Source organism: Dama dama, chromosome 7 (genome assembly GCF_033118175.1).
Source record: "Dama dama isolate Ldn47 chromosome 7, ASM3311817v1, whole genome shotgun sequence".
Taxonomy (NCBI): Eukaryota; Metazoa; Chordata; class Mammalia; order Artiodactyla; family Cervidae; genus Dama; species Dama dama.
The window spans coordinates 41,542,516-41,569,063 of NC_083687.1; the positions used below are offsets into that span (position 1 = coordinate 41,542,516).

At 43.5% G+C, this 26,548-nt stretch overlaps 1 protein-coding gene across 10 annotated transcripts in view; it reads left to right on the plus strand.

The window, feature by feature from the left end:
- The window catches only part of KIF13A (kinesin family member 13A), a 195,048-nt gene that overhangs the window by 125,922 nt on the left and 42,578 nt on the right, over positions 1 to 26,548 (plus strand). For all 10 annotated transcript variants that reach the window (XR_009693639.1, XM_061147540.1, XM_061147544.1 and 7 more), the window contains exons 10-18: positions 6,711 to 6,822; positions 7,207 to 7,419; positions 9,849 to 9,959; positions 11,885 to 12,019; positions 13,909 to 14,039; positions 17,665 to 17,751; positions 17,850 to 18,016; positions 23,480 to 23,693; positions 25,922 to 26,084. Coding sequence is in view for 9 of the 10 variants with exons in the window: in XM_061147540.1 (XP_061003523.1) it covers positions 6,711 to 6,822; positions 7,207 to 7,419; positions 9,849 to 9,959; positions 11,885 to 12,019; positions 13,909 to 14,039; positions 17,665 to 17,751; positions 17,850 to 18,016; positions 23,480 to 23,693; positions 25,922 to 26,084 (1,333 nt within the window). In the remaining variant the exon portion in view is untranslated. The remainder of the gene's footprint in view (positions 1 to 6,710; positions 6,823 to 7,206; positions 7,420 to 9,848; positions 9,960 to 11,884; positions 12,020 to 13,908; positions 14,040 to 17,664; positions 17,752 to 17,849; positions 18,017 to 23,479; positions 23,694 to 25,921; positions 26,085 to 26,548) is intronic.

Below are 26,548 nucleotides of genomic sequence, written 5' to 3' on the forward strand. Positions count from 1 at the left end.
GCCTTCACGTCAGTGCCCAGTGGAGGGCTAAAATGAAGGAACTCTCTGACACGTTTCCTAAGCTTTCTCTCGGCCGCCTGTTGGGGTTTCTTTGGATGAAACACAAATAATCCTCTTAAGCAGACCTGTCTCACAGACATTAGTGTCTGCTTAATGGGCTGTGGATTTAAGAGCTTCATCTCTCCTTAAGCTCTTAAGAGCTTTGCAGCGCACGTTGCTCCTTCACGTGGAGCGCCGAGGCCCTGTGTGGATGCTCCACCGTGGCCTGTCCAGGGCTGGGGAGGGATGGGTCGTCTGGAGACCGTCTTCACAGAGGACACACCTGGGACTCCATCTGCTGTTCACCCTTCTACTGAGGGTGGAAGGACAAAGTCTTTCCCTGCTGCTGGAGCCTGGCTGGTTCAGCTTCTCTGAGAATTCACTTGTATCATGGGACACTCTCATACCCCAAGGGATGTCACCAAAGATGGTTCTGTTTTATCCTCAGCAACAGCCAACCTTTAAATGCCAGCAGTATTCATCTGATGAGTATCTTTCCTAGTCTTTTTTCTATTTCAGTTACTGCGGTTAATAGAGTATATACCAAACATTTCTAAAAAATGGGTTCTACTGAACACTTGTTCGAGGGATATTAATATATGTTATCCATAGGGTTCTGTCTTATAATTTATGTTGTCATAACTTTTAAACACAGTGTTTCTAATGTTTCATGTGACTCAGTCCTCCTTTTTTTCTTCTTGAGTACCCTCCATGACGCTTGTTCATTTCTTCCTGGAAACCTCACGTCAATGGGTTTTGCCGGCATAACCTGACATGAGCTTGTATCTTGGAAGAATGAAAGTGACCTGCCTTCTGTCCATTATTCGGGGATGCGTGGTGGTACTTGTTAATTTACCACTTGTACATCGCATGGTCCACATATGTGAAGAAAGATATCCACATAATCTTAACAGAAGAGACCCATGAAGGACATAGAAAAAATCTGCTCCTGGGAAGGTAGTAGCCACATCTTTGAGGCATGTGCCTTTGTCACTTTAGGCTTTCTCAAAGAATTCTTGTGAAATACTAGTTCTTCAGGTGGCTCTAAGGAGAAAATGACCCCTAGATAAATAATTTTGAGAAAGATTACTTGTAAAACCTTCCTGCAGAGGGACTTCCCTGGTGGTCCAGTGGCTAAGACTCTATGCTCCCAATGCTAGGGGCACGGGTTCGACCCCTGGTCAGGGAACTAGATCCCACATGCTGCAACTAAAGATCCCACACACCACAGATAAGATGGGCAAATAAGTTAAAAAATACTTCAGGGCTTCCCTGGTGGCTCAGTGGTAAAGAATCTGCCTGCCAAAGCAGGAGACACGAGTTTGATCCTTGGTCTTGGAAGATCCCACATGCCGCAGAGCAGCTAAGCTCTTGAGTGAGCCACAGCTACTGAGCCCACGCGCCCTGGAGCCCATGCTCCACAACAGGAGAAGCCACGGTAATGAGAAGCCCACACACCACAATTAGAGAGTAGCTCCCACTCTCTGAAACCATAACTTGCTTGGAAGCCCCTCCTACAAATGTCTCCCTCTCTGCATCTCATTGGCCAGAACTATGTTTCATGGCTTCTCCAAGCTGCAGAGGACTCTGTAGAGTTCTTAGCTTGACGTGTGCTTCCCCGCATATTCAAGTATCCATTAGCAAGTGAGAAAGGGAGAATGGGTATTGGGCCAATAGCCATAAAGTGTAGCAAAACCATCACTGAATTAGTCCTTTCTAGAAAGAGGTTCGTGTTCTGTTCTTCAGTGTATTCTGGAGTCCCTGTAACTTGGCAAATATTGAATGTGTGCTTTTTGTAAGCCAGGCACAGTCATCTCTGCTACCAAGGTGATCACAGTCTATAGAAAGAGAAATACACACCTAGCTCTGATAAAGTTTCATAAGTGCTACACTTATTATCTTAGAAAAAGGTCACTGGAAACATGGTAAAATAAATTTGAAATCCATCCTAGGCGATACAGGTAACACATCACATCATACCTACTCCTATGGGAAGGAATCTGATGAGTAGAGTTTCAAGGAAACTAGGTTTAAGGAAGGTATCAGTTCAGTTCAGTCGCTCAGTCGTGTCCAACTCTTTGTGACCCCATGGACTACAGCACGCCAGGCTTCCCTGTCCATCACCAGCTCCCGCAGCTTGCTCAAACTCTTGTCCATTGAGTCGGTGATGCCATCCAGCCATCTCGCCCTCCATCATCCCCTTCTCCTCCTGCCTTCAATCTTTCCCAGCATCAGGGTCTTTTCCAATGAGTCAGTTCTTCACATCAGGTGGCCAAAGTACTGGAGTTTCAGCTTCAGCATCAGTCCTTCCAGTGAATATTCAGGACTGATTTCCTTTAGGATGGACTGGTTGGATCTCCTTGCAGTCCAAGGGACTCTCAAGAGTCTTCTCCAACACCACAGTTCAATTGCATCAGTTCTTCGGCACTCAACTTTCTTTATAGTCCAACTCTCACATCTATACATGACTACTGGAAAAAATCATAGCTTTGACCAGATGAAAGAAAAGCAAAAAAAAAAAAAAGGTTGGAATTATGACAATTTTTTTTCAGTGAATTACTTTATTTTGCTTTTGATCCACCCAGGTTTTATTTGCTTTCTTTTTGGTCCCAAATTCTCCCTTGTTATAGATAGTTGTTTATAGATGTTATCTCCTGGCTTAAGTCTTCCTTCATCCCCAGCCAGCCCCTCTCCCTTCTCCTCCCCACCACTGTGGCCAAGAATTTATGGTGAGAGATTTACTGATTAGGCGCTTCCTCACTATCTCCAGGCTTCCCAGGCGGCGCTAGTGGTAAAAAATCCGCCGCTCAATGCAGGAGACATAATAGATGCTGGTTCAGTCCCTGGGTTGAGAGCATTCCCTGGAGGAGGGCATGACAACCCACTCTAGTATTCTTGCCTGGAGAATCCCACAGACAGAGGAGCCTGGTGGACTGCAGTCCATGGGGTCGCACAGGATCGGATATGACTGAAGCAACTAAGAGCATACACACACGCACACTATCTCTACCTCCAGCAAGTTCAGAAAAGGAACACTGATCTGCTAGAATTAGAAAGATTCCTTTTCAGCCCCTAAAACTGACCAAGAAACTCCCACCCATTCTGATATCTGTGAGCTGTTCATTTGCCTCCAGGCTAAGATGACAGGACTAGAAGGATCCATGATTAGTGATTTTGTTATATTTTAAGTTTCCTGGATGTAGAAGTCCCATTAAAATATATAAGCCTGGTGTTCAGCTTTCAGACACTGAACTTTCAAATGGTTTTTAGGATTCTACAAGCCCCCAGATCACTGCTTCTAGGTGGGACCTGGAAGGGGGTGTTGGCATGGACCCCTTGTCACTGGTGATCTGGTGACTTCTCAGGCACCACTGAGTCCCACTCACCCTGCAGCTTATTTCTTTTTGTTTCACGGAGACCATAATAGGTTTAGATGAAGTCCTTGTTTTGAGGATGTGCACACTCTTAGGTAAAGAGTGTGGCCTCTATGAGTAATAAGCTTCTCTAACTGAGCAAGTATATAGAACTGTCAGTTCAGTTCAGTTCAGTTGCTCAGTTGTTTTGCGACCTCATGGATTGCAGCACACCAGGCTTCCCTGTCCATCATCAACTCCCAAAGCTTGCTCAAACTCATGTCCATCGAGTCGGTGATGCCATCCAACTATCTCATCCTCTGTCGTCCCCTTTGCCTCCTGCCTGCAATCTTTTCCAGCATCAGGGTCTTTTCCAATGAGTCAGTTCTTTGCATCAGATGACCAAAGTGTTGGAGTTTCAGCTTCAGCATCAGACCTTCTAATGAGTATTCAGGACTGATTTCCTTTAGGATTGACTGGTGGGATCTCCTTGCACTCCAAGGGACTCTCAAGAGTCTTCTCCAACACCACAGTTCAAAAGCATCAGTTCTTTGGTGCTCAGCTTTCTTTATAGTCCAACTCTCACATCCATACATGACTACTGGAAAAACCATAGCTTTGACTAGATGGACCTTTGTTGGCTTGTGCAGTTATATAGAGCTTGTTTATAAACTTGTTCAGTTATATAGAGCTGTAGGACCCCTGTTAACCTCAGAGTTGCTGATATTGACCCTTGAGTCACTGAGCTCTTTATGGAAGGTATGAGTTAAAGTAATTTCTGCTGCATTTGGGTATTATAAATCATGAATAGTCCAAAGGATTGCTTCCAAATGAGAATTCCATTTCAATAGTTGCAAAATGTGAAAAATGCCTTATATTCTTTATCTAGGCAGAAATGTGTTTTTGCCTTATATTGAACTCTTTTTCCCTCTGTTTCATATAGGCCACGCACATGTTTCTTTCTTAAAATTGTTAACCATTGGTTGGGGACCTCCCTTCCTGGACCAGGGATTGAACCCGTGTCCCCTACATTGGCAGGCAGATTCTCATCCACTGGACTACTGGGGAAGTTCCTCATTCAGCTTTAAGAAAAGTAAAAGATGTTTTCACCAAGAACTTTATTTAACAACATAGTCACTAATTGAATGAGCTTTCTGGCTAACCCAATAATTATGCAAGGACCTTATTTGCAAAAGAGGACACACCCGAGGCTCTGGTGGACATGAATTGGATGGTGGGGGGCACTATATAACCCAGGACAGTGGCTTTTTGTGTTTGGCTTCTTTCTCTTATCATTTTCAAGGTTCTTCATGTTGTCGCACGTGTCAGAACTTCATTCCTCTCGTATGGCCGAATGCTAACCCACTGCAAGGACATATTGCATTTTATTATTCCCTTCATTATTCAGTGGACATTTGAGCTGCTTCCACACTTTTGGCTGTTGTGACTATCGCTGCTATGAAATTCTTATGCAAGTTTTTGTATGGACATATGTTTTCATTTCTCTTGCGGTGGATTTGTTTAACTTTTAAATTTGTCAATTATGATGTACATCTTTATGTCACTTAGCAGTAGTGGCTGTTAGTTATTAAAATTCTGGCTCATTTTTTGCCTCTTGGCATTGCTTTGTATTTCAGTGACTTCTCCAGTGACTCACCTTTGGAGAATTGTATTTTGTGGGAAATAACGATTTTACTCCTTTCAGCTTATTTAATGGAAATCTACTGTTAATGTTAGGAAGAAAGCTATGTTGTCTTTCACTTCTAACCTCTAGTCCCTTCCTGATTTTTATAAATAAGTAGTAGCATTTAATTTTTTCATCACTTACAAAGCCTTTTGTCTTTGTGGTATCATGTTACCTTCCTAGCAGTCCCGAGAGATGTCCTGAGACTGATCTTTTCTGGCTACTAAACTTGGAATCCAGTTAATTGCTTTTAAAAGAACAGTTGGTACTTAACTATGATATGAGGCTGTCCTTCATTCTTCAACACCACAGATCTGTTGTTTCTACGGTGATCTTTTTTCCAAGTACAGAGAATATGTATTAACCACCAGTGGAGGTTCCCAGGGGGCGCAGGTGGTAGAGAACCCACCTGCCGGTGCAGGAGACATGAGAAATGTGGGTTCAAGCCCTGGGTCAGGAAGATCCCCTGGAGGAGGGCACAGTCACCCGCTCCAGTATTCTTGCCTGGAGAATCCCATGGACAGAGGAGTGTGGCGGGCTACAGTCCATGGGGTCACAGAGAGTTGGACACAACTGAGTGACTCACACTTTCACTTCCACCAGGGGAAGCTCATTAACCTAGACCTGTGGTTCTCAGACTCTTCTTGCATTAGAATCTTCTGGAAGGCTTGTTGAAGCTCAGCTTCCTGACTCAGTAGGTCTGCTTGGGTCGGAGATAGTGCATTTCTAACAAGGTCTCAGGTCATGTTGATGCTGCTGGTCCCAGCACCGTTTTGAGCCTCAAAGTCCTGGCACCTGAATGTACGTATCACTTTGGGTGCTGTTCAGCCAGTGCTTCTCAAAATTTAATGTGCATGTGAATCACCTGGAGATACCTTTTACTGGTTCTGACTCAGTAGGCCTGGGAAGGCTTCCAGGGTTCTGTTTGGGTGGTTCTTTCCCTGGTAGCTCAGACGGTAAGGTGTCTGCCTACAATGCAGGAGACCCGGGTTCGATCCCTGGGTCGGGAAGATCCCCTGGAGAAGGAAATGGCAACCCACTCCAGTATTCTTGCCTGGAAAATCCCATGGACTGAAGATCCTGGTAGGCTACCGTCCATGGGGTCGTAAAGAGTCGGACACGACTGAGCGACTTCACTTCACTTCACTTCATGATAACTCGGCGTTGAAAAAACCTTGCCAGCTTTAAGCAGATTAACAGGATATACCTTGTAACCTGTGGTGGAAGTATGCTTTACAAGTTACGTGGTTACTCCTAGAAAATCAGAGGCCAGAGTAGTCCTGGTTAGACTCAAAGAGCAGATGGTTGAGACTTTAAATGTAATATTCAGAGTAAATTATAATTCTCTCGAGGAATCTTTTAATTGTATGTTTCCAGGTTCTGAAATGTTTCACAGCTCCTGTCTCTTGAACAAAATAGATTCTACAGGGATTCTAAATTCATTCTTTTAAACTAAGGGAGTTACTTTTTGTTTTTCATTTTTTCAACTTCTCCACGAATGTATACTTGATGAGATCAACTTTAGGGACTTACTGTTTTGCATAATTTTATACTTAGTACCTGGAAGGATTATTATATTATATAAACAAAATAAATTCTCCATAAAACTAATTTTTTTCTTTTTCTCTTGGCAGATCACTTACAACCTTGGGGTTGGTTATCTCATCGCTGGCTGACCAGGCAGCTGGCAAGGGTAAAAACAAATTTGTGCCTTATCGTGACTCAGTCCTCACTTGGCTGCTTAAGGTAATTCATTGCTCTCGTGTTCTTTTCCAACTAGAAATTGGCTGTTTCAGTAGTGACAGCTGAGATGTGTGTGCAAAGCTAACCAAAGACAACATAGCGAACTTCTGACAGTAGTGTTACTATGATTCCTAAACACGCAAGGATGAAGACTCATTCCCGTTGCCATTTTTCCATTATAATGCTGTTCCACAGGCATTGTGCTTCGATGTGAATAGAGAGAGATCACCGTTCCTCTTGTCACAAAATTTTTTGTGAAATACAAGCCCATTTCCACATCAGGTTCTCTTCACAGAGAAGGTCATCCGCGCACATTTGCCGCTTCCCTGTTGCGTTGTGCTTGGAACAGGCTCTGTTTCCTAAGATGCTATTTGAAATACGTTGCAGGACAATCTGGGGGGCAACAGTCAGACCTCCATGATCGCCACCATCAGCCCAGCAGCAGACAACTACGAAGAGACCCTCTCCACGCTGAGATACGCAGATCGGGCCAAGAGGATCGTTAACCATGCCGTCGTGAATGAGGATCCCAACGCGAAGGTCATCCGGGAACTGCGGGAGGAGGTGGAGAAGCTGAGGGAGCAGCTCTCGCAGGCTGAGGTACGGTGAGCCCGGCGCGCCCTGTGATACAGGCTCCCTGGCTCCTGGTGCCTGAGGGTCGAAGATGAGCTCGCTGGCAGCTCAGCTCACCTCATGTCGTTCAGCAGTGCTGAGCTGATGGACGTCTTCTCCGTGCTAAACACCGGGAGGACAGCAAGCATGAAATGCAAGGCTGCATCCCAGGCACTGACCGTCGAGGAAGCAGACAGTTAAGAGAGTTGCTGCCACTGCCTAACTGTTTGCTTCAGGCAGTCAGTTGGCCCTTGAGCCAAGATCTCTTCCAGCGTGAAATCCTAAGACCCCGAAGGTGCTGCTTTGATTAACATTGTAGATGACAACTTCCACGTGGCCTTGCCATTTCCAGAGACCTTAGCTCTATATCATCTCCTTATTAAGTCGTGGCAGATAAGGTGGTCAAAAATAATTAGCATTAGGAGTAATTCATTTTGTATTTTGTTCATTTGTATCTACTCTTGACAGGGAGCCAAATCACTTTGCATTGTTACCATCTTTCCTTGGCTTTACCCAGATTTCAAAACCATACCCACTTCCCAATAGCTGTTGCCAGGGGAGGCACTGTCTCACTGCCCTAGTAGCAGCACTGAGATGGGGCCAAGTGCCTCAACTTCAGTTACATGCTTCTGCCTGCCAGGACTCGGGTGTGTACCTAAGGCTTCTGAGCTCACTTTCCTTCATACAGCTGTCTTCTGACCCCACAAACAAAAGGAGGTAAGAACTAGGGACCTGAAGATTCTATCTACTGGTGATCATGGAGTTGCATTATAACTGTTTGTTTACATGGCTTTCTCCTCTTCTGGGCCACGGGTTCCTCAAGTGCAGGAAGCATGTTTTATTAATTGTGTTTATCCCTAGTACAACAGTGATACTGGAAAACATTTAGCACAATGAGTTGCCCATGGGAAGTGCTCAGTGAATGGTGCTCTTTTTTATTATCATTCCAATCATCATTGAGTGCATCAAGCTTAATTTGTTTTTCACTGATGCCAAGAAGGGTAGCAGAACACCTGGAAAATTAAAATGCTGATAAACTGTGATGAGAGTCGTTCCTAGGAGGAGCATGATGACTCTGGAGTTTGTCTGTAGGGGGATCATCTCTGTCCTCCCTCCTGTCTCTGAATCTGCATTTCTGCTGTGACCCTGTAATCCAGGCCTGGTAGCCAGAACAACGCCTGGCCACACGGTAGGCCAGAGGAACCACAGCAGGTTCACGCTGTAGTTCAGTCATGTCTGACTCTTTGCAACTCCATGGACTGCAGCATGCCTGGCTTCCCTGTCCTTCACTATCTCCTGGAGATTGCTCAAACTCATATCCGTTGAGTCAGTGATGCCATCCAACCATCTCATCCTCTGTTGTCCTCGTGTCCTCCTGCCTTCAGTCTTTCCCAGCATCAGGATCTTTTCTAATGAGTTGGCTTTTCGCATCAAGTGGCCAAAGTATTGGAGCTTCAGCTTCAGTCCTTCCAATGAATATTCAGGGTTGATTTCCCTGCTGTCCAAGAGTCTTCTCCAGCACCACAGTTCAAAAGCATCAGTTCTTCAGTGCTCAGCCTGAAGGCTGAATTTTCACGTGTGTCCCCTTGGACCCAGCACTAAATGTCACTCTCAGGTTCTGTTAACACAGTGAGACACAGTTAACACATCCTCAGCCAGACCCACATCATCGCCACTTCAGCTTCCAGTCCAAGCTCTGCCATCTTTTTTGTTCATAGGGTTATCCTTTGCAGAGCCTCATGTTACTATAGAGTGTCATAAAAGCATATGGGGGCCAAGGAAAGGCCCCCCCAAGATTTCTTAAGCTGCATGTCTATATTTAGACTTCTTAATTATTCTCACTGAGCAAACTCAGAGGGAAATTACTGCCCTTTTAACCAGATGTCCTATTTCCAAGTGAGTAGTAAACATGCTAAGTTTATTACCGTCAGTAAGAAAAGTAGTTCAAGTGGCCCAGACTCAAACCTTAAAATAATTGAGAAGAGTCTCTACCTTTCCTGGTAGGTTAATGTAAGTGGGATGTGTTTATTAGTGATGTGTGTTGGTCTTTGTTTTATTGAAAAAGAAATCTACTCAAGTAATTTGTTCTCATGCTTTTCTATTTTGAAGGTGAACTTTAGCATCTTTGAGGTCTTTAAATGTGAAATTTAAGTATGATGGATAAAATTACTCTGGGATGATTTATATCAATTTAATTCAGGGCACTGGAATTTCTTTTTTCTCATTTTAAGAGGAGCAGCCATTTATTATTTCATTTCATTTGATTAATAAAGGTCTAAAAAAACCCCCTGACAGTGTGTGGCTTAATTGCTTCCAACAGACAGTTGATAACCTCTTAAGAAGGACAATAAGGGATTGTCTTGTACATAATGGTGGAAAAAATGAGAAAATCAGATATCTCTGCTTTCACTTTAAAGGCTATGAAGGCCCCTGAACTGAAAGAGAAGCTCGAGGAATCTGAAAAGCTGATAAAAGAACTAACGGTGACTTGGGAAGAGAAGCTCAGGAAAACAGAAGAAATTGCACAGGTAGCTTAATAACCCAGGCCTAAAATATTGTGATTCTTTTTTTTTTTAATTGAGGTACAGTTGACATAGAGTGTTGTGCCGTACAGCCAAGTGACTCAGTTGTACACGTATACACATTCTTTTTAAAAATATTTTTTTCCATCATGGCTTATCACATAGGATATTGAGTGTCATTCCCTGTGCTATAGTGATTCTTCTTCATTTGCCATCTTTTCTGTTAAACTACTTATCATCCTCAAAGAGTCTTAAGGGGATTTCCCTAGTGGTCCACTGAGTAAGACTCTGTGCTCCCAGTGCAGGGACATGGATTCAGTTCCTGGTCGGGGAACTAGACCCTGCGTGCTGCAATTGAAAATCCTGCATGCTGTAACTAAGACCCAAGAGAGCGCCCCCCCCCCCCCCCCCCCCCCCGCCAAAAAAAAAAGCCTTAAGGAGCTTTTTCTGCTGAATTAGAACCTACAAAAATTCCACTTTTAGACACTGAGTCATTGTCTTGTATCAACTACTGTTTGGTCCCTGTGTTTGCTAGAAGTGTTGGAGAGTTCAGAATTTGTGCAGGCATGGTACAGGAACCATCTTTAATGTGTCCTGCTTTTCACACTTGAAACAAAAATCTGTGATTTCAGATCACCGGACAGAGCATTGGCAGAGAATTTATAATATACAGCACATCATAGACTTTTCAATGTGTTTGATTCTTTGGCTCCTTAGAAAATGCTGCTATGAACTTTGAGATAAAAAGCAAGGACGGAGCATGCACACGTGTGTGCATGTCTGTGTGTGTGAGATATGAATTCTACACTGTGCATTTCATGACATTTTCATCTCATTGACCACTTGTGAGCATTGGACCACCCCAGTCGGATAGCTGAATATCAGTAACTGGAACCTAGGCCAGCCTTCTGCTTAAATGTGTTTTTGTAGATATCACAGGCACACACCTAACTTTCTGTAACTCCTACTTTGCTTGATTTTTCTTCATAGCACACATCACCTTAGGAAATTCCGTATTTAACTTGTCTATTTTGTTATGGCCCGTGTCCTTCCACTAGAATATAATTTTTTGTGAAAGAAGTAACTTTGTTTTCTTTGCTCTTGTATCCCCAGCCCGAGGTTAGTACCTAACACAAAAAAACATTTCATGAATAACCTGAATGAATTCAAGGCCCTCTGCAAAAAGGAGAGGGCTCTTCCAGCCCCATCTCCCACTACTTTCCCACATTGACTAGGGATTCTTTACTTTTTTTTTAACTTTTTATTTTATATTGAAGTATAGCCGATTAACAATGTTGTGACAGCTTCAGGTGCACAACAGAGCCACTCAGCCATACTTATACATGTATCCATTTTCCCCCAACTCCCCTCCTATCCAGGCTGCCCATAACATTGAGCCAAGCTCCCTGTGTTACACTGGGGTCCTTGGACTAGGGGTTCTTGACACCTGCGTTCATCCAGTGCATCCTGAGTCCTTAAAACCATACTGCCTTCTGCCCTTACCTTGGTACTCCCCCGTTTCTTCCTCTTGAAATTCTTGTGCCTCAAAAACCATCTCAAATGTGTTATCTTCCTAAAGCCTTTCCTGGACTCTTAACCCATCACAATCTCCCTCCTTGAAGCCCCGCAGCACGTTGTTCCTCTTCAGAGGCTCGGGGTCTCCTCTTTCATTTCTAGCCGAGGGGTCTTATCCCCTCCACTGGACTGGAAGCCCCTTAAGGGCAGGACGGTACCTGGTTTGCCCTCGGTGCTCCTGTGACACTGACACAAGATGTCACATGTCTTAGATGCTCAGAAACTTGGTTGAGCTCAGTAGAATGTGTCATTTCACCGGCATTGTCCCCAGAGATAGTGACTTAGGCTTTCCATAGGTACATCCCCTGACTCAGGCAACAAACAGAGCTTTCTTGCTTTTGTCTGTCTCTGCACAGGAGAGGCAGCGGCAACTTGAAAGCATGGGGATTTCCCTGGAGACTTCTGGTATCAAGGTGGGAGATGACAAGTGCTACCTGGTCAACCTGAATGCAGACCCTGCTCTCAACGAACTTCTGGTTTATTATTTAAAGGTAAGAGAGTAAATTAATAGATAGTTGCCACCCTGATTCCTTCACGTACAATCCCACTTGGGTCTGGGTACCTGTCCTCATGATTTTGCTTTTTGTATCCAGCTTAGTGCTCATTAAAAAGTAAGAGGGATGGTAGTTCAGTCAAATTACCAAGGTTGTATTGTGTCGGCCAAAAAGTTTGGGTTGGCCAAACATCTTTTCCATAAGATGTTATGGAAAGACCCCCAACAAACTTCTGGACCAACCAATATTATACCGGGGCTGCCTAGCTGGGCTAATTTTCAAAGGGGTAGGGGAAGCCACCGAGGGTGTCAGGGTGATCTCTGCCTATGGCAACAGGATTCTGAGAATCTCTGGAGAGTCACCATTATGCTTCTGAGTAATCCTAAGAGGATCTTGAGGTCAGCACAAGCCTAAAGCAGACTCTGATGGGAGATTACACAACTAGGGTTTTTCCCTGGGATTCTCCCATATCCATCCCTTCTAAACCTGCATCCTCAGGAAGTAACTCTTGATCCCATGATCACCCTCAGGTGTGGATATGGGTGTGGGCTTTGGGGTTTGGCCCTGTGGCCTCAAGGTCATGTCACTGACCATACTGCAGGGGTCAGCGCAGTGGCTGTCAAACTCCGTTGTTAGGAATTCTGAGCTGCCTCATGAATATGCAGAATGCAGTGGAGATAAGCTTGAAGTGAGGAAAGGAGCCTCAGTCTTCTAGAATCCTTGTTATTCTACTTTCTCCAGAAACCGATATGGCACAAATAGCCCCTGACCTATTGAGAGTCCACTCACAGACTTAAGATCTGTTAATTTAGGAAAGGATGAAGCGGTAAGGGATTGTTTTCGAAATCTTGATTTTGAACGACCATGCATTGCACTTTCTCTGTTAAACAGGGAAGTATTTTTATCATCACAGGGACTGCGTGAGTTTTAGAACAACAGAACAAGCCAAGAGGCTGCACACTGGGCCCAGTCACCAGGAGTTACAGTCCTCACATGTCTGAGTTTTGAAGTACTGAAGAATCATGCTAATCTGTACATTGTATAACCCACAGGCATGAATACTCTGTAATTTGTTATTAGCAACTCAGCTGTTGTTTATCATTTTAAAAGTTGTATATTTGAAATTTTGGTTTTCCATGAAACTATTTTCAGTGGTTCTTGAATTTATATAGTTTTTCTCAAAGACTTTCACTGTTAATTCAGGTGATCCTTGAGAAAGAATCCTATTCATTAGATCATAATAATACTGTTTTGGTTTTGCAGGAAAAAAAAAACAAACAGGCTTAGAATGAAATGGCTTGGCCATGGTCACATAAATAGTCATCAAGTTAAAATTGGAGCTCAAGGTCAGTTCAGTTCAGTTCAGTTCAGTCGCTCAGTTGTGTCCGACTCTTTGTGACCCCATGAATCACAGCACACCAGGCCTCCCTGTCCATCACCAACTCCCAGAGCTTACTCAAACCCATGTCCATCGAGTCGGTGATGCTGTCCAGCCATCTCATCCTCCGTCGTCCCCTTCTCCTCCTGCCCCCAATTCCTCCCAGCATCAGGGTCTTTTCCAAATGAGTCAACTCTTCGCATGAGGTGGCCAAAGTACTGGAGTTTCAGCTTCAGCATCAGGTATTCTAGTGTCAAATCTGACTTCTTTGTGTTCTAAAATAATAGCTAATCACAGTTAATTTTTTTTCTATAGTGTTTAAACATATTTTAAATTTCGTGTGTTAAGGTAAGTTTTTGACCTACAACGCACCAGATCTTGCATCTCCCGTCTGGTTCACCTAATGTTGTCATGCGTGGTCTGTTAGGTTATTCAAATTGACTGTGATAAACTTTTACTGAGTTACCTGCAAGTGTAGGTGTTTCTTTCTTGAACAATCTGTTACCAGGACCACACCAGGGTAGGTGCCGATACCTCTCAGGACATCCAGCTCTTTGGGATAGGAATTCAGCCTGAGCACTGTGAGATCGACATTGGCTCTGATGGAGAGGTCAGCCTCACTCCAAAAGAAAATGCACGGTAAGAAAAGTACCATACAGATAACTAATGAGAGCCTACTGCATAGCGCGGGGAGCTCTACTTAAATGCTCTGTGAGGACCTAAAGGGAAGGAAGTCCAAGGAAGAGGGGATATATGTATCCACGTGGCTGATTTACCTTGCTGTACAACAGAAGGTAACAGACCATTGTAAAGCAACTATTGTTGTCGTCCCCGTTGAGTAGCTAAGTCCCGTCCAGCCCTTTAAACCCCATAGGCTGTAGCCCACCAGGCGCCTCTGTCCATGGAGTTTTCCAGGCAAGAACACTGGCATATTCGGTTGCCACGTCCTTCTCCAGGGGATCTTCCAGACTCAGGGATTAAACTCGTGCCTTCTGCATTGGCAGGTGGGTTCTTTACTGCTGAGTCACCTGGGAAGCCCTAGACTCCAATAAAAATTAATTTTAAAGTAATAAAAATAAAGAGATGGTAGGGAAGAACAACAAAAAGTACCTTAACATAGCCTAAGTGCCTCATTTTCAGGAGTAGACTGCCCCTTTCTATTTGTTCAGTTATCAAAGTTAAGGCCACACTAGCTTCTGCTTTCTGCTTGTAGAGAGCTGTGTAAGCAAAATTTAGAGCACCAGCTTCGGCGTGGCTGATTCTGCCTTCACTAGCTGGGTGATCTTAGATAAGATACCTCTTTTATCTAATCTTCAATTCCCTCATGTGATAAATAAGGCTAAGGGTAGACAAAACATATAAATCACTTCCCTCAGTGCCTGACACACATAAATATTGAATAAAGTTAGTTGTTACCCATTTAATGCATTATATGAAAAGCCATTATTAATCAGATAACCCCATTATGTGAAGAATTCCTACACTAAGCTATAATATGTAAAAATTTGAGAATTGATAGGGTAATATATTTACTTTTTAATTTCTACTAAATGATGTCTTCAATTATTTTATAAGCACGTATAAAATGAAGTCTTAAAACAATATTCATTAACGCACAACATTATAATTCAGAACATACATTTTTATGAAGAAAACTACATTCTTGTCAAATTATTCTGTTAATATCAGCCATATACATTTCCAAGTGATGAAAACCTGAGACTAAAACTACTAAAACGCAAGATTCATGGAATTTGTAGGTCTTGTGTTAAAGTGATATATTGTTATCTTATTTAATGATAAAATGATACTATTCCTTACTTTTTATTTATGCCAAGTACAAATAAAATTTAGCTTTGTGCTGTACTCCACCCCCATTAGAAGCTCTGGAGTTTTTTCCTACTTTTTTAATTGACAAAATTATGTGTGTATATACACACATGAGCACACACACACAACATGACAATTTAATCATTTTCTCTTTCAACTCTATATCTGAAAATGATCTTATTTAGTTTTCCTCATACCTGATTTTACCTCCAAGTCTTTTTACCCTACTTTTCTTCCGTTCCCACCATGCCCCATCTCCTCCTTTCCTATAACCTGAGGGCAGTGGTTCATTCATTCAGTATACTTGCTTTAGGCTCTGTGCTGGGAATGCCCAAGTATAGTGACTCAAAGCCTAGTGGAGGAGGATGTATAGAAACAATGGTTATTTTACAGGAAGCTAAGTGCTCCTTCTAAAGTGATCTTTATAACCTGCAAATCTGATCACTATAAAAGTGTGTGGGGTTTGCAGGACTTAGGATATACTATTGTCATGGGAATGCACAGTAGCAAAAGAAGCGAAGAACAAAATATATTTTAGAATTGTGTAAGAGTTGGCGAGATTTAGTGATGTGCTCAGGGACAGCATAGGAATTCAGTAAAGGAAAATAAGTCAGCGATATTGAATTTCTGTCTTAGAAATGAGATAAACAGTGGTGCTACTAAATCAAGATAAGGTATATTAGAGGAGGAACAGGCTTGCAGGATGATAGGTAATGAGTAGTAATGAGTTCAGTTTGGGATATTTTGAGTTTGAGCTGTCCTTGGGGAATCAGTGTGAAGATTTCCAGGTGCATATTGGATTTAGGGCTGTAGACCCTACACTAAAATACAGAGCTGGGTGTTATGTGTTGCCTGTTTTGAAAGTGGACCTAGAATGAATAGTGGAAGCATTAAACCAATGTCTATGGGACGATCTGAAGATAATCCATGAAGGGGGCTGAGACAGGGAGTCAGAGAGGCAAGGTACAATGATGGATTCCAAGGAAAGAGAACATTTAAAGAAGAGGTCAGTACAGAAGTTAAAGAGCTTCTTTGGGACTTAGCAGTTAGGAAGACATTAACAACCAGGGGATGTTTGAGTACCAGGCAGTTGTGGGTATGGAAGGAAAAAGTACAAAGAAGGAAGAATAGGAGGTGGGGAAGTGGGCAGAGAATCTTGGTTGTGTTGATGGGAATGGGATTGGAGACACTGCAAGAGAAGGATGTGGGGTGAAGGGATAGTCCTTGTTTCCTTGGATCTTCCCCACATCCACCGGTTCTCTCTTCACATGTCTTACCTGCTGCTTAACTACATTCTATTGAGTGTTAATCTCAGGGTCTCTGTTTTTCATGTGTAGAAGTCTAAGAAGTCTTTTTTAAGATATGCCTGGTCTCTATTAGTAGAATTTTGTTTTTACTCCATTGTATGCTTTAATAATTTTATTTTTACTTATTTCATTGCCTTTATTTGGAAATGCTCTTCTTTGATGTTGTTGGGGCTTCAGTCCAACTGTTTGTTGTATCTACTGATAACTTTGCTTCCTAGAGCAGTTCATGATTTTTTAGATTTGTTCCTCTTCAGTGGTTTGTAGGAGTCTTGTGGCCTGGATGAGGCTACATAATTTCCTGCGAAGAGATTTTATATTTGCTTCCTCCATGTACCCCTGGCATGTGTCCAAGTGGAAATTACTTCTATGCTAATTTCTTGGCTTGGGTACATTGCCAAACCAGGCACTTTCCGTAACTTTTTCTTTTTTATATTATTGTATTAAGAGCATGATATGTTTGTGTGTATGTGTGTGTATAAGCAAGCACCTAGAATAGGGATCCTCTAAAGATACAGATGATCACAAAAGTAATAAGTTAAAGAAGTAAAGCTTATTATATTTCTCTCTGATTTACTCTGGAGCTGTTTTTAGTTTTATTCTAGAAGAACGCTGCTCAGTAGAACTTTCTGAGACCGTGGAAAGGTTCTCTATCTGCTGAGACCATTTTGGTAGGCACTGTCGAGGTGGTGTGGGCTTTCCTGGTGGCTCGGCGGTAAAGAATTCACCCGCCAATGCAGGAGACACGGGTTCAGTCCCTGAGTCAGGAAGACCCCCCGGAGTAGGAAATGGCAACCCACTCCATTATTCTTGCCTGGGAAATCCCATGGACGGAGGAGCCTGGTGGGGCTACACTCCATGGGGTCGCAAATAGTTGAAGTGACTCAGCGACTGAGCAGGCGCACACACAAATCCATGTGGGGCTCTTGAGCATTAACATATGGCTAGTGAGCATGAGAAGCGGGGTTTTTAGAAGGATCATTCAGCGTTTAGAATAATAAAGGACACGGCCTGACACATTACGTCTCTTAAGGGAGAGTTCCCCTGCTTAACCTCTTGGGCTCCTGGGTCGGGGGTTTCCTGCTCGTTCCTGTTCAGCTGACGTGTCCCCCGCTTCCGTGTCCCCCCAGATCCTGTGTAAACGGCACGCTCGTGTGCAGCACCACCCAGCTGTGGCACGGGGACAGGATCCTGTGGGGGAACAACCACTTCTTCAGGTAACCGCTTTGTGCTCACTACCGTGTTCACTGACACACCTTTTCTGTTACCCGAGTGTGAAGCACGTTGATTTTCGCTAATGGTCAAAACCCCACAGAATTAATTTGCCTAAGAGGAAACGGCGAGATTGGTTGAAAGATTTTGAAAAAGAGACCGGCCCACCGGAGCACGACCTGGATGCGGCCAGTGAAGCTTCCTCAGAACCAGACTACAACTACGAATTTGCCCAGATGGAGGTTATCATGAAAACGCTGAATAGTAACGGTGAGACCCTAAACAGTTACTTTCTCTCTCTCCTCTTTAAATGACTCTGAGAGGAATTTGAGCATGGCTAGAGAATTGTCAGATTTCTGGCATATCAAATTGGGTATTCTGTTGCAGGAATAAAGATTTTGACCTTTTTTGTTTATTTCTGGATTTTTAGCTTCAAGGATCCCTCTTTTTAAAATGAAGTATTAAGAGAAGGCTAGATGAGAAAACAAGTGTGATGTATTACTGTGTAGAGTATAGAATAATAGAAAAGAGCATCATTAAGATTAGGGATTAAGGGACTTCTGTGGCGGTGGTTAAGACTCTGCCTTCCAGTGCAGAGGACACAAGTTCGATCCCTGGCTGGGGAACTAAGGTCCCACGTGCCATGCTGCGGCCAAAAATTTAAAAAAGAAAAAAAGAGATTAAGATTAACTACGGGGGCTTTTGACAACTCAGCACACGGAGGACCACGGCCGGGACTCAAGCTCCAGCCTCTCTGCCACTTGCTCACCAAGTTGGGAGGAGTCCCGACAGACATTTCATGCTCAGACAGAATCACGTTAGTGGGTCATTTAACAACATGCCTGAGCAGCAAGTCTCCTGTGAGTGGTGGTTTGGAAGCCCCAGTAGGTGCAGGGTGTGACAGGAGGGTGCAGTTCCAAACTCCAGGTGAAGGAACGCCCATTAGAAGAGAGCTTCTTTCTTTAGATGCAGTTGCAGACTTCTGGATGTCTCTGTTCTCCAACTCTGTGAAGTATCTAAGTGGTAGCTATTTAATCATCTCTCTATCATCCCATGTCACACATTTCTAATTTCTCCAGTCACTACCTGCTTATCCTATATATATATAAAATCCCCCTGGATAAGCAGCGAGTGTGTAGTACTTGTTAATCCCTCCAGTCTTCTTAGCTGGAACAATTAGTCATCAGTGGCGGGGCGCATGGTGTTAACGTGAGTATCCATTTGTGTTCTAGATCAGACTTTGATCTCTAGTGTTGATTTCATTCATGTAAAAGTAATGTTTCCCCGTCACTATGCTTTACCCTCTCCCCTTGCTAAGTGGAGCTCCCCTGTAGGGCACACCACTGTGCTCCGATAAGATGCTGAGATGCTGGCGCCCCGACAGAATTCACGCTCTTCACCTCTACTGCTTAGGTGGCTTCCCGATCATAAGCCTGTCTGCCTGGTGGTCGTCCCCTTGGTGGTCCTATTTGAAGATTCTCTTCCCTCTCATGTGGTTTCAGACGAAGCTCCTCCACAAACACTGGGATAAAGGTTTTAACGGATTGGCTTTAGCTTGAGGGAGAGCTTGGCTGGTTTTTAGTGGGGCTGCCTGTTGGCGCTTGTGCTTCATGCTTTGGCCAGGTCTAACATGATGGGGAAGACACTGCAATCTTCTGCCTGGCAGAGGTGCTCTGAATTCTTGTTGGAGGAATGTTCCCTTTTCAGTGATGACCGCTTCCTCCCCGTTTCTGAATTCCACGGCCTTCCCAAAGGTTAGAATCTGGTGGCTGTTTTTTTTCTCATGTAGCCGACAGCAAGAAGTGTCTCTGGTATTTTTATTTCTGTCGACAGCACTGCAGTTCAGGCTATGGTACTTCTGGGTAAATAGTCACCTGCATTATCCCAGTGATAAACGAAATAGCATATCTTCAAATCTCTAGAATAATTAATGGTCTAAAACCCAATTCATTTGAATTAAGAGTGAAAGCAAACCTAGTATTTTTAGACCGTGATATGTTTTTCTCGACAACAACTGTTTTCACAGAGTCAGTGGTAGCTCCAAAATAAAGAAGAACTGAGGGGCTGGTGAAGGGCCCAAGAGCTTATTCCATCTGGGATTAAAAGGTTCTTTTTTCCCTTGAAGGGTCTATTCTGCCCTTTGATTCAGTGCCTGAGGTATCTTGATATGAATTAATTCTAATTCTCTGGGTCACTTTTTTTTTTTTTAATTTTCTGGGTCACGGGGCTTCCGTTGTGGCTCAGCTGGTAAAGAAGCAGTCTGCAATGCGGGAGACCTGGGTTTGATCCCTGGGTTGGGAAGATCGCCTGGAGAAGGGAAAGGCTACCCAGTCCAGTATTCTGGCCTGGAGAATTCCATGGGCTGTATAGACCATGGGGTCACAAAGGGTCGGACACAACTGAGTGACTTTCACTTTCACTTTCCTCTGGGTCACATAAATGCCCTTCAACCTTTACACCATCACCCTCTCTCTTTCCCATTCTCAGGACAAACAAGGAAGTTTGCGCTCATTGCGTAGCTATGTACCAGGCAGAGAATAAAGTAAGGAAGAAGGGAGCATGCGATGCCCAAAGGAAAAGAGGTCCTTTCTCTCCTAAAACACTTAGCCCTTTGGTTTCTTGGCCTGAGGCTTCAGGCTCACTGAGTTTTAAAACAGTTCATTCACGAGAAAGAGAGTGATAGGGAAATGAAGGAAACTGTTAGCAGTCTCTTGATAGTAGACTGGTGCTTTGAGAACAGGCCAGATCATCTTTGGTTTCTGTCCTTGCCCATATCACAGAGTCAGACTGACATGCTGATTGGGATGATCTTTTTAAGACTATGCAATATAGGGAGAACAGATACATGTGTAGGTATGGCTGAGTCCCTTCGCTATTTACCTGAAACTGTCACAACATTGTTAATTGACTATGCCCCAATACAAAATAAAAAGTTTAAATTTAAAAACAAACAAAAAAGAATATGCTGTATAGGGAATTCCCAGCGGTTAGGATTCTATGCTTTTACTTCCAAGGGCCTGGGTTCGATCCCTGCTCGGGCAACTAAGATCCCACAACCCGTGACATGTGGCCAAAAGAAAAAAAAAAATCCTGTATAGTGAGAAAGGCTTAAAACAGGTTAATTAATTCAGAAAGAAAATGTTATCAAATATGTCTAAGAGAAAAGTGTTTCCAGACTTGTGTTGGGGTCAGAGGGAAAAAGAAACCTCAGCCTCTGTACCTCACCTGGACTCTGTGTATCCCGGTCACACTGGAGTCCCCGAGCAGGGCTTCCCAGGCTGGCCCATGGCAGGCGAGCGGAAGGATGCTTGGAGTTGCCCTCTGGTGCATCTGTGTGTTGATCCGTGGCTCCTGAGAAGGCCTGGTGAGCAGTCGGGGCGCTGTGTCATGACCAGTCACATCACCTGTACGTTGGCATGGAACCCCTTCCTCAGCCACTTGTGATAGATGTGTTTCTATACACCATTGACCAGCGAGTAGAATGAGAATTAAACATCTTATTCAGTGTCTTTTAGCCAAAGCTCTAGAATATGATTTTATAAAAAAATTGATGTGTTTTCCAGTTTTCTTTCTCTGAAAAAAGGTTCATACACACTAGGTTAGGGCCCTATAAATCGATGGTGAGGACCCTGTCCTTTCTTTTTGACACCTAGAGCCTAAATAGAGAAAAATATATATATAGTTTGAGAAATATACATATATATAAAATTCTGAGAGAACTTTTCTTCTCTCGCCCTTACATGTAAAATTTTTTAAAACTCACTCAAAAAGCATTACCATATTATTCACAATTTTTCTTCCAGAGGTTATAAGACTGTATCAGAAGTTCTAATCCTTTGGAGCATGTCCGTTTTCACTACGGGAAAGGTCTTATGCAGCCGTGGTCTGTCTTTGTGTAAGAGGGTTTTTTTTTTTTTAGGAGTCCATTTTTCACTGGCCTTTCAGGTAATGAATTTCAGGGACTCTTACATCAGGACTCTGTGAATAAAAATATTCTGCTTTGGAAAAAAAATGAATTTTAGAATTTTACATCAGCAAAGAACAGTATTTTTTAAACATCTGTTCTTTAGCAGAGTACTAATTCTGAGGAAAACATTGGAGGTAAGAATTATTACTATTTCCTACCCCAGATAATTAACTCTGGTCTGAGTTCAAAACCTGGCTCTGTTGCTTTGCTTATTAGCTGTGCCATCTTAGGTTGGCCACTTAACCTTTCTGAGCTCCAGTTGTCTCATCTTTAAAATGGGAATGCTGTCCACCCCTAGGTTTGTTGCAAGGCTTTCATGAGATGATGCATGCGAAGCATATAGTGCCTCTACCCTGAGACATAAGCCAACAGATAGTTGAATTATTATTGCTGTTTGTGGTCATCGTTTTTATTAAAACAACTCACCTATACTGTGCATATCTAGTGATTTTTAAAATTACTTTTACTCTCTTTTGTATTATTTAACTTTCTTTTTAAAGCTAAAGTGCTATTTTCTTTTCACCTCTTCTCATATAGAAAACTAGTAAAATATGAATGCTTATTTCACAAATTGATAGGGTCTTCTGGTCAAGTCAGTCAGTATCCATCATCAGGGGATGTGAAGATTCCTCTTAATTTCCTTCTCTTATCCCAGAAGTTGAGAGTCAATTTGTAGAAATAGGACACTGCACTGAATAATAGGCAAGTCTATGAATCACAAGCTAGTCTGAGAATACAAGTAAATCTCCTAGGTCTTATGTACTTCAAGGAAATACTTACCCTTATGGTAAATTTCTTTGTTTACCACCCAGATTGTCTTAACATACTGTTTCCCTATTATGGCCTCCTCACTTAGATGTGTCATAGCTTTCTCTTTCGTACACATGATCTGTGCTTTCCTTAATCCTTGTCCACTGCATCCAGGTCATTGGCCGTTAGCAAGCTAATGTCCTGGCACAGCCAGCTAACTCTTTAGGATTGAGTCCTACCTACACCATAACCACCCCTCGTCATAGTCGGGGCCCCTTTAAACAAGATCTGTTAGTGTTTCCAATACCTGTTCACCCACACATATGTTGGTCATCGCTCAATCTGCAAAAGCAGAAAAGCAGAAGTAGACATTTGTTTTGGCAAATGAATCGCTTTCTTGGCTATTAACACCTGAGAAATTGCCAGGCCATATATGCAGTTCATATTTTCAAACAGATGCTGTGATCTCTAAGTTTCCTCCCACATTAGAGAAATTCAGGAGAAACAAATTTTTAGCCAAATTGGAACTAGAAACCCTTGGTCAATGGATTTGTCCATGGGAACTATAAACCCTTTGTCAACTACAACCAGTGCTAAATGCACCTAAAAAGTGACGACATAAAATCAAATCTTGTGTGGCTCTGTCTTTGAAATCACCTTAGGTTTCGTTGAGTCTTTCTTCTCGGTGGATAGAATACCATCCCTTTTTCCTTTACCCTCTTCTTTCTGTAGTTGAACCACCTATGTAGACATCAGGGCAAGCTCATCAAATTGAAGAACGTAATAATAGATGCGAGGAATGTTTCCATACAAGGTGTTTAATCTGAAATGTTAAGAAAAAGGAAATGGAGAGAATTCCACCTGGCCGGGCCCGGCCGGCCGCTCACAGACAAGCCCACGGAAAGGCTCCGTCTGGGGGAGGAGACGGTCCTTGTTAGAAGCCTCTCTGGGGCTGGGGGGCGCCGCCTGTCCGAGCCACCGCTGAAGAGCCCCTTGCCTTGTCTCCTGGTCGCCAGACCCAGTCCAGAACGTGGTGCAGGCCCTGGAGAAACAGTACCTGGAAGAAAAGCGAAGCGCCCTCGAGGAGCAGCGGCTCATGTACGAGCGGGAGCTGGAGCAGCTCCGCCAGCAGCTGTCCCCGGAGCGGCAGCCCCAGAGCAGCGGCCCCGACCGGCTGGCCTACAGCAGCCAGACGGCGCAGCAGAAGGTGACCCAGTGGGCCGAGGAGAGGTAGGAACGGGGCCCGGGGGCCGGGGCAAGGCCTCGGGGCCTCGGCGGAGGCCGTCGTGAGGCACGTCAGAGGGGGACAAACCTAGCAAAGAGGGAAGTCTTACTTCCATGTCTGAATTGTTAGTGGTCGCCTTGTCTTTCAAGGAAGATTCCCCTGGAGAAGGAAATGGCAAACCCACTCCAGTCTTCTTGCCTGGAAAACCCCATGGATGGAGGAGCCTGGCGGGCTACAAGTCCATGGGGTCCGAAAGAGTCGGACACAACTGAGAGACTTCACTTTTCCACTTTCAAGTATGTTTACTGTGACGTCAGTTGTTAAAGATTTCACCTGCCCCGTTACCCGTCAATAAAAATGGTTCCAAGTTAGAATACCACTGTTTGGTTTTGAAGTAGAGAACAACTGAATGGTTCTAAAGTATAAAAATGGGCTTCCCTGGTGTCTCCCATGGTAAAGAATCCGCCTGCAGTGCAGGAGATCCGGGTTTGATCCCTGGGTCCAAAAGATCCTCTGGAGAAGGAAATTGCAACCCACTCCAGTATTCTTGCCTGAGAAATCCATGGACAGAGGAGCCTGGCCGGCTACAGTCCATGGAGTCCCAAAGAATTGGACATGACTTTCACTCACTCAAAGCATAAAAAGCATTTCTTGTTATTTCTCTTACTTTGGAGTCAATTTAAATGCAGTTTTAATGTTAAGAAATCTGAATTTTTTAAATTTACAACTTTAAAATATTTGTATCAGAACTGAGGCAGTGGTGGAGGAAATGGTAACAACAGTAAAGACAATAAACTATTTCAAAGCGTTCTTGCCGCAGTCTGGGAATGGTGCTTCTTTATGATCCCAACAGCACCAAGTCATGGGAAATATTATTTCAATCAATCAAAATATCCTCTCAGTCATGCATTCAGTAAATGAAAAGGCCAGGCTTTGTCAATAGTCCATTAATAACTCCTCTGTTGTAATAATAATAGCACTGGATATTTCTTAAGCATTTATCATGTGTGGACACTACATGCCACAGAAAATCCGTGACTTTGCAGTTGGTCCTTGATATCTGCATTCCACATCCATAGATTCAAACAACCATGAATCATGGAGGAAAAATTCCATATCTAAGTGGACCTATGCAGTTCAAACCCATGTTGTTCAAGGGTCAGCTCTACTCTTTCTTTCATTCACTGGGTAATTTTTGCATATTCTATGATGGGCCATGTACTTGGCCAGGAATTAGATGTAGTGACAAGCAAAAAAGACGTGGTCCCTGCCCTAGGGGTGCTTACAGCTTCACAGGGGAGATGAGTGTTATTAGTCAAATAATTATACAAATAAGTGAAAAATTGTAATTGTGATGAAGACCCAAAGTGAAAGTCACTCACTCATGTCCAACTCTTTGCCACCCCATGAAATAGACCATGGAATTCTCCAGGCCAGAATACTGGAATGGATAGCCGTTCCCTTCTCTGGGGGATCTTCCCAACCCAGGGATCGAACCCAGGTCTCCCGCATTGCAGATGGCGGATTCTTTACCAGCTGGGCCACCAGGGAAGCCCAAGAATACTGGAGTGGGTAGCCTGTCCCTTCTCCAGCGGATCTTCCCAACCCAGGAATCGAACTGGGGTCTCCTGCATTGCAGGCGGATTCTTTACCAGCTGAACTACATGATGAAGACTACTGAGGCAAAAAATGTGGCTCTGGGAAAATATGTAACAGGGTTTGGATCTAGTCAGGATGTTAGAGACACATTTTCAGGAAGCACTATCATTTAGAGTCGAAAAGCAAACTTCTGCTGCCTCAAAAGTACCTACTTCTCACATCTACCAAATGAAGAAATCACATAAAACACTTTCTCCTTATTCTAGATCTCCTCCACTGCAAAGCTTACAAAAGTCATAATGATTTCTTTTTCCTAAAGGAATGCTTTATTGGGCTTTTTTTTTTTTTTTTTTGCATTTTCATATCAAAATCGATTCTTTTTCAAATATTATATAATTTAAAACATGGTTGGAAGTTAAGTTACCCCACACATTTGCTCCTCATCCCTGGTTACCAGTGAATAGCCCATGGAACCCCGGTGGGAAGAGGGAAGCATAAGAGGTGAATTGGCAACAATAGGTTGAAAGATAGTCTGAGAGGAGATTCTTACTACTTTCTAATAATATGACTCACTTGGAAAACGGGATTGCGGTTTTCTTCCGGATGTTCTCAGTTCCTTCTCTGCTGCTCGCAGGGACGAACTCTTTCGCCAAAGCCTGGCAAAACTGCGGGAGCAGCTGGTGAAAGCCAACACCCTGGTGAGAGAGGCAAATTTCTTAGCCGAGGAGATGAGCAAGCTCACCGACTACCAGGTGACTCTGCAGATCCCTGCCGCGAACCTCAGTGCCAACAGGAAGGTGAGAATGCTCTCAAAGAGGAAGGAGGAGGGCAAGAGGCGCGGCAGTAGCTTCTGAGAGGTAGAACAGAACCTTGACATCTGCAGAACATCTGTGAAGAGACCCTGACGTGAGCCGGAGGGTTTGTTCTTTTAGAGACCCCCCTCTAGAAACCTCTTTGGGTATATATGATCAGAATATGAGAATTCAGAGGGCTAAAAGACTTGCTAGTTTAAATGCTTTCTTTAAAACATTGAAACTTGGGAATTCCCTGGTGGTCCAGTGGTTAGGACTCTGCTCTTTCACTGCTGTGGTCCAGGATTCACTCCCTAGTTGGGGAACTAAGATGCCACAAGCCACGCGGTGCAGCCAGAAATAAATAATAAAACCTTGAAACTAGAAATGGATATAACTAACTCCTCTTGCTTTTCTCTCTCATATACATGCCTCCTGAAATGGGGGATGTGTAAATATCTTATAATAGT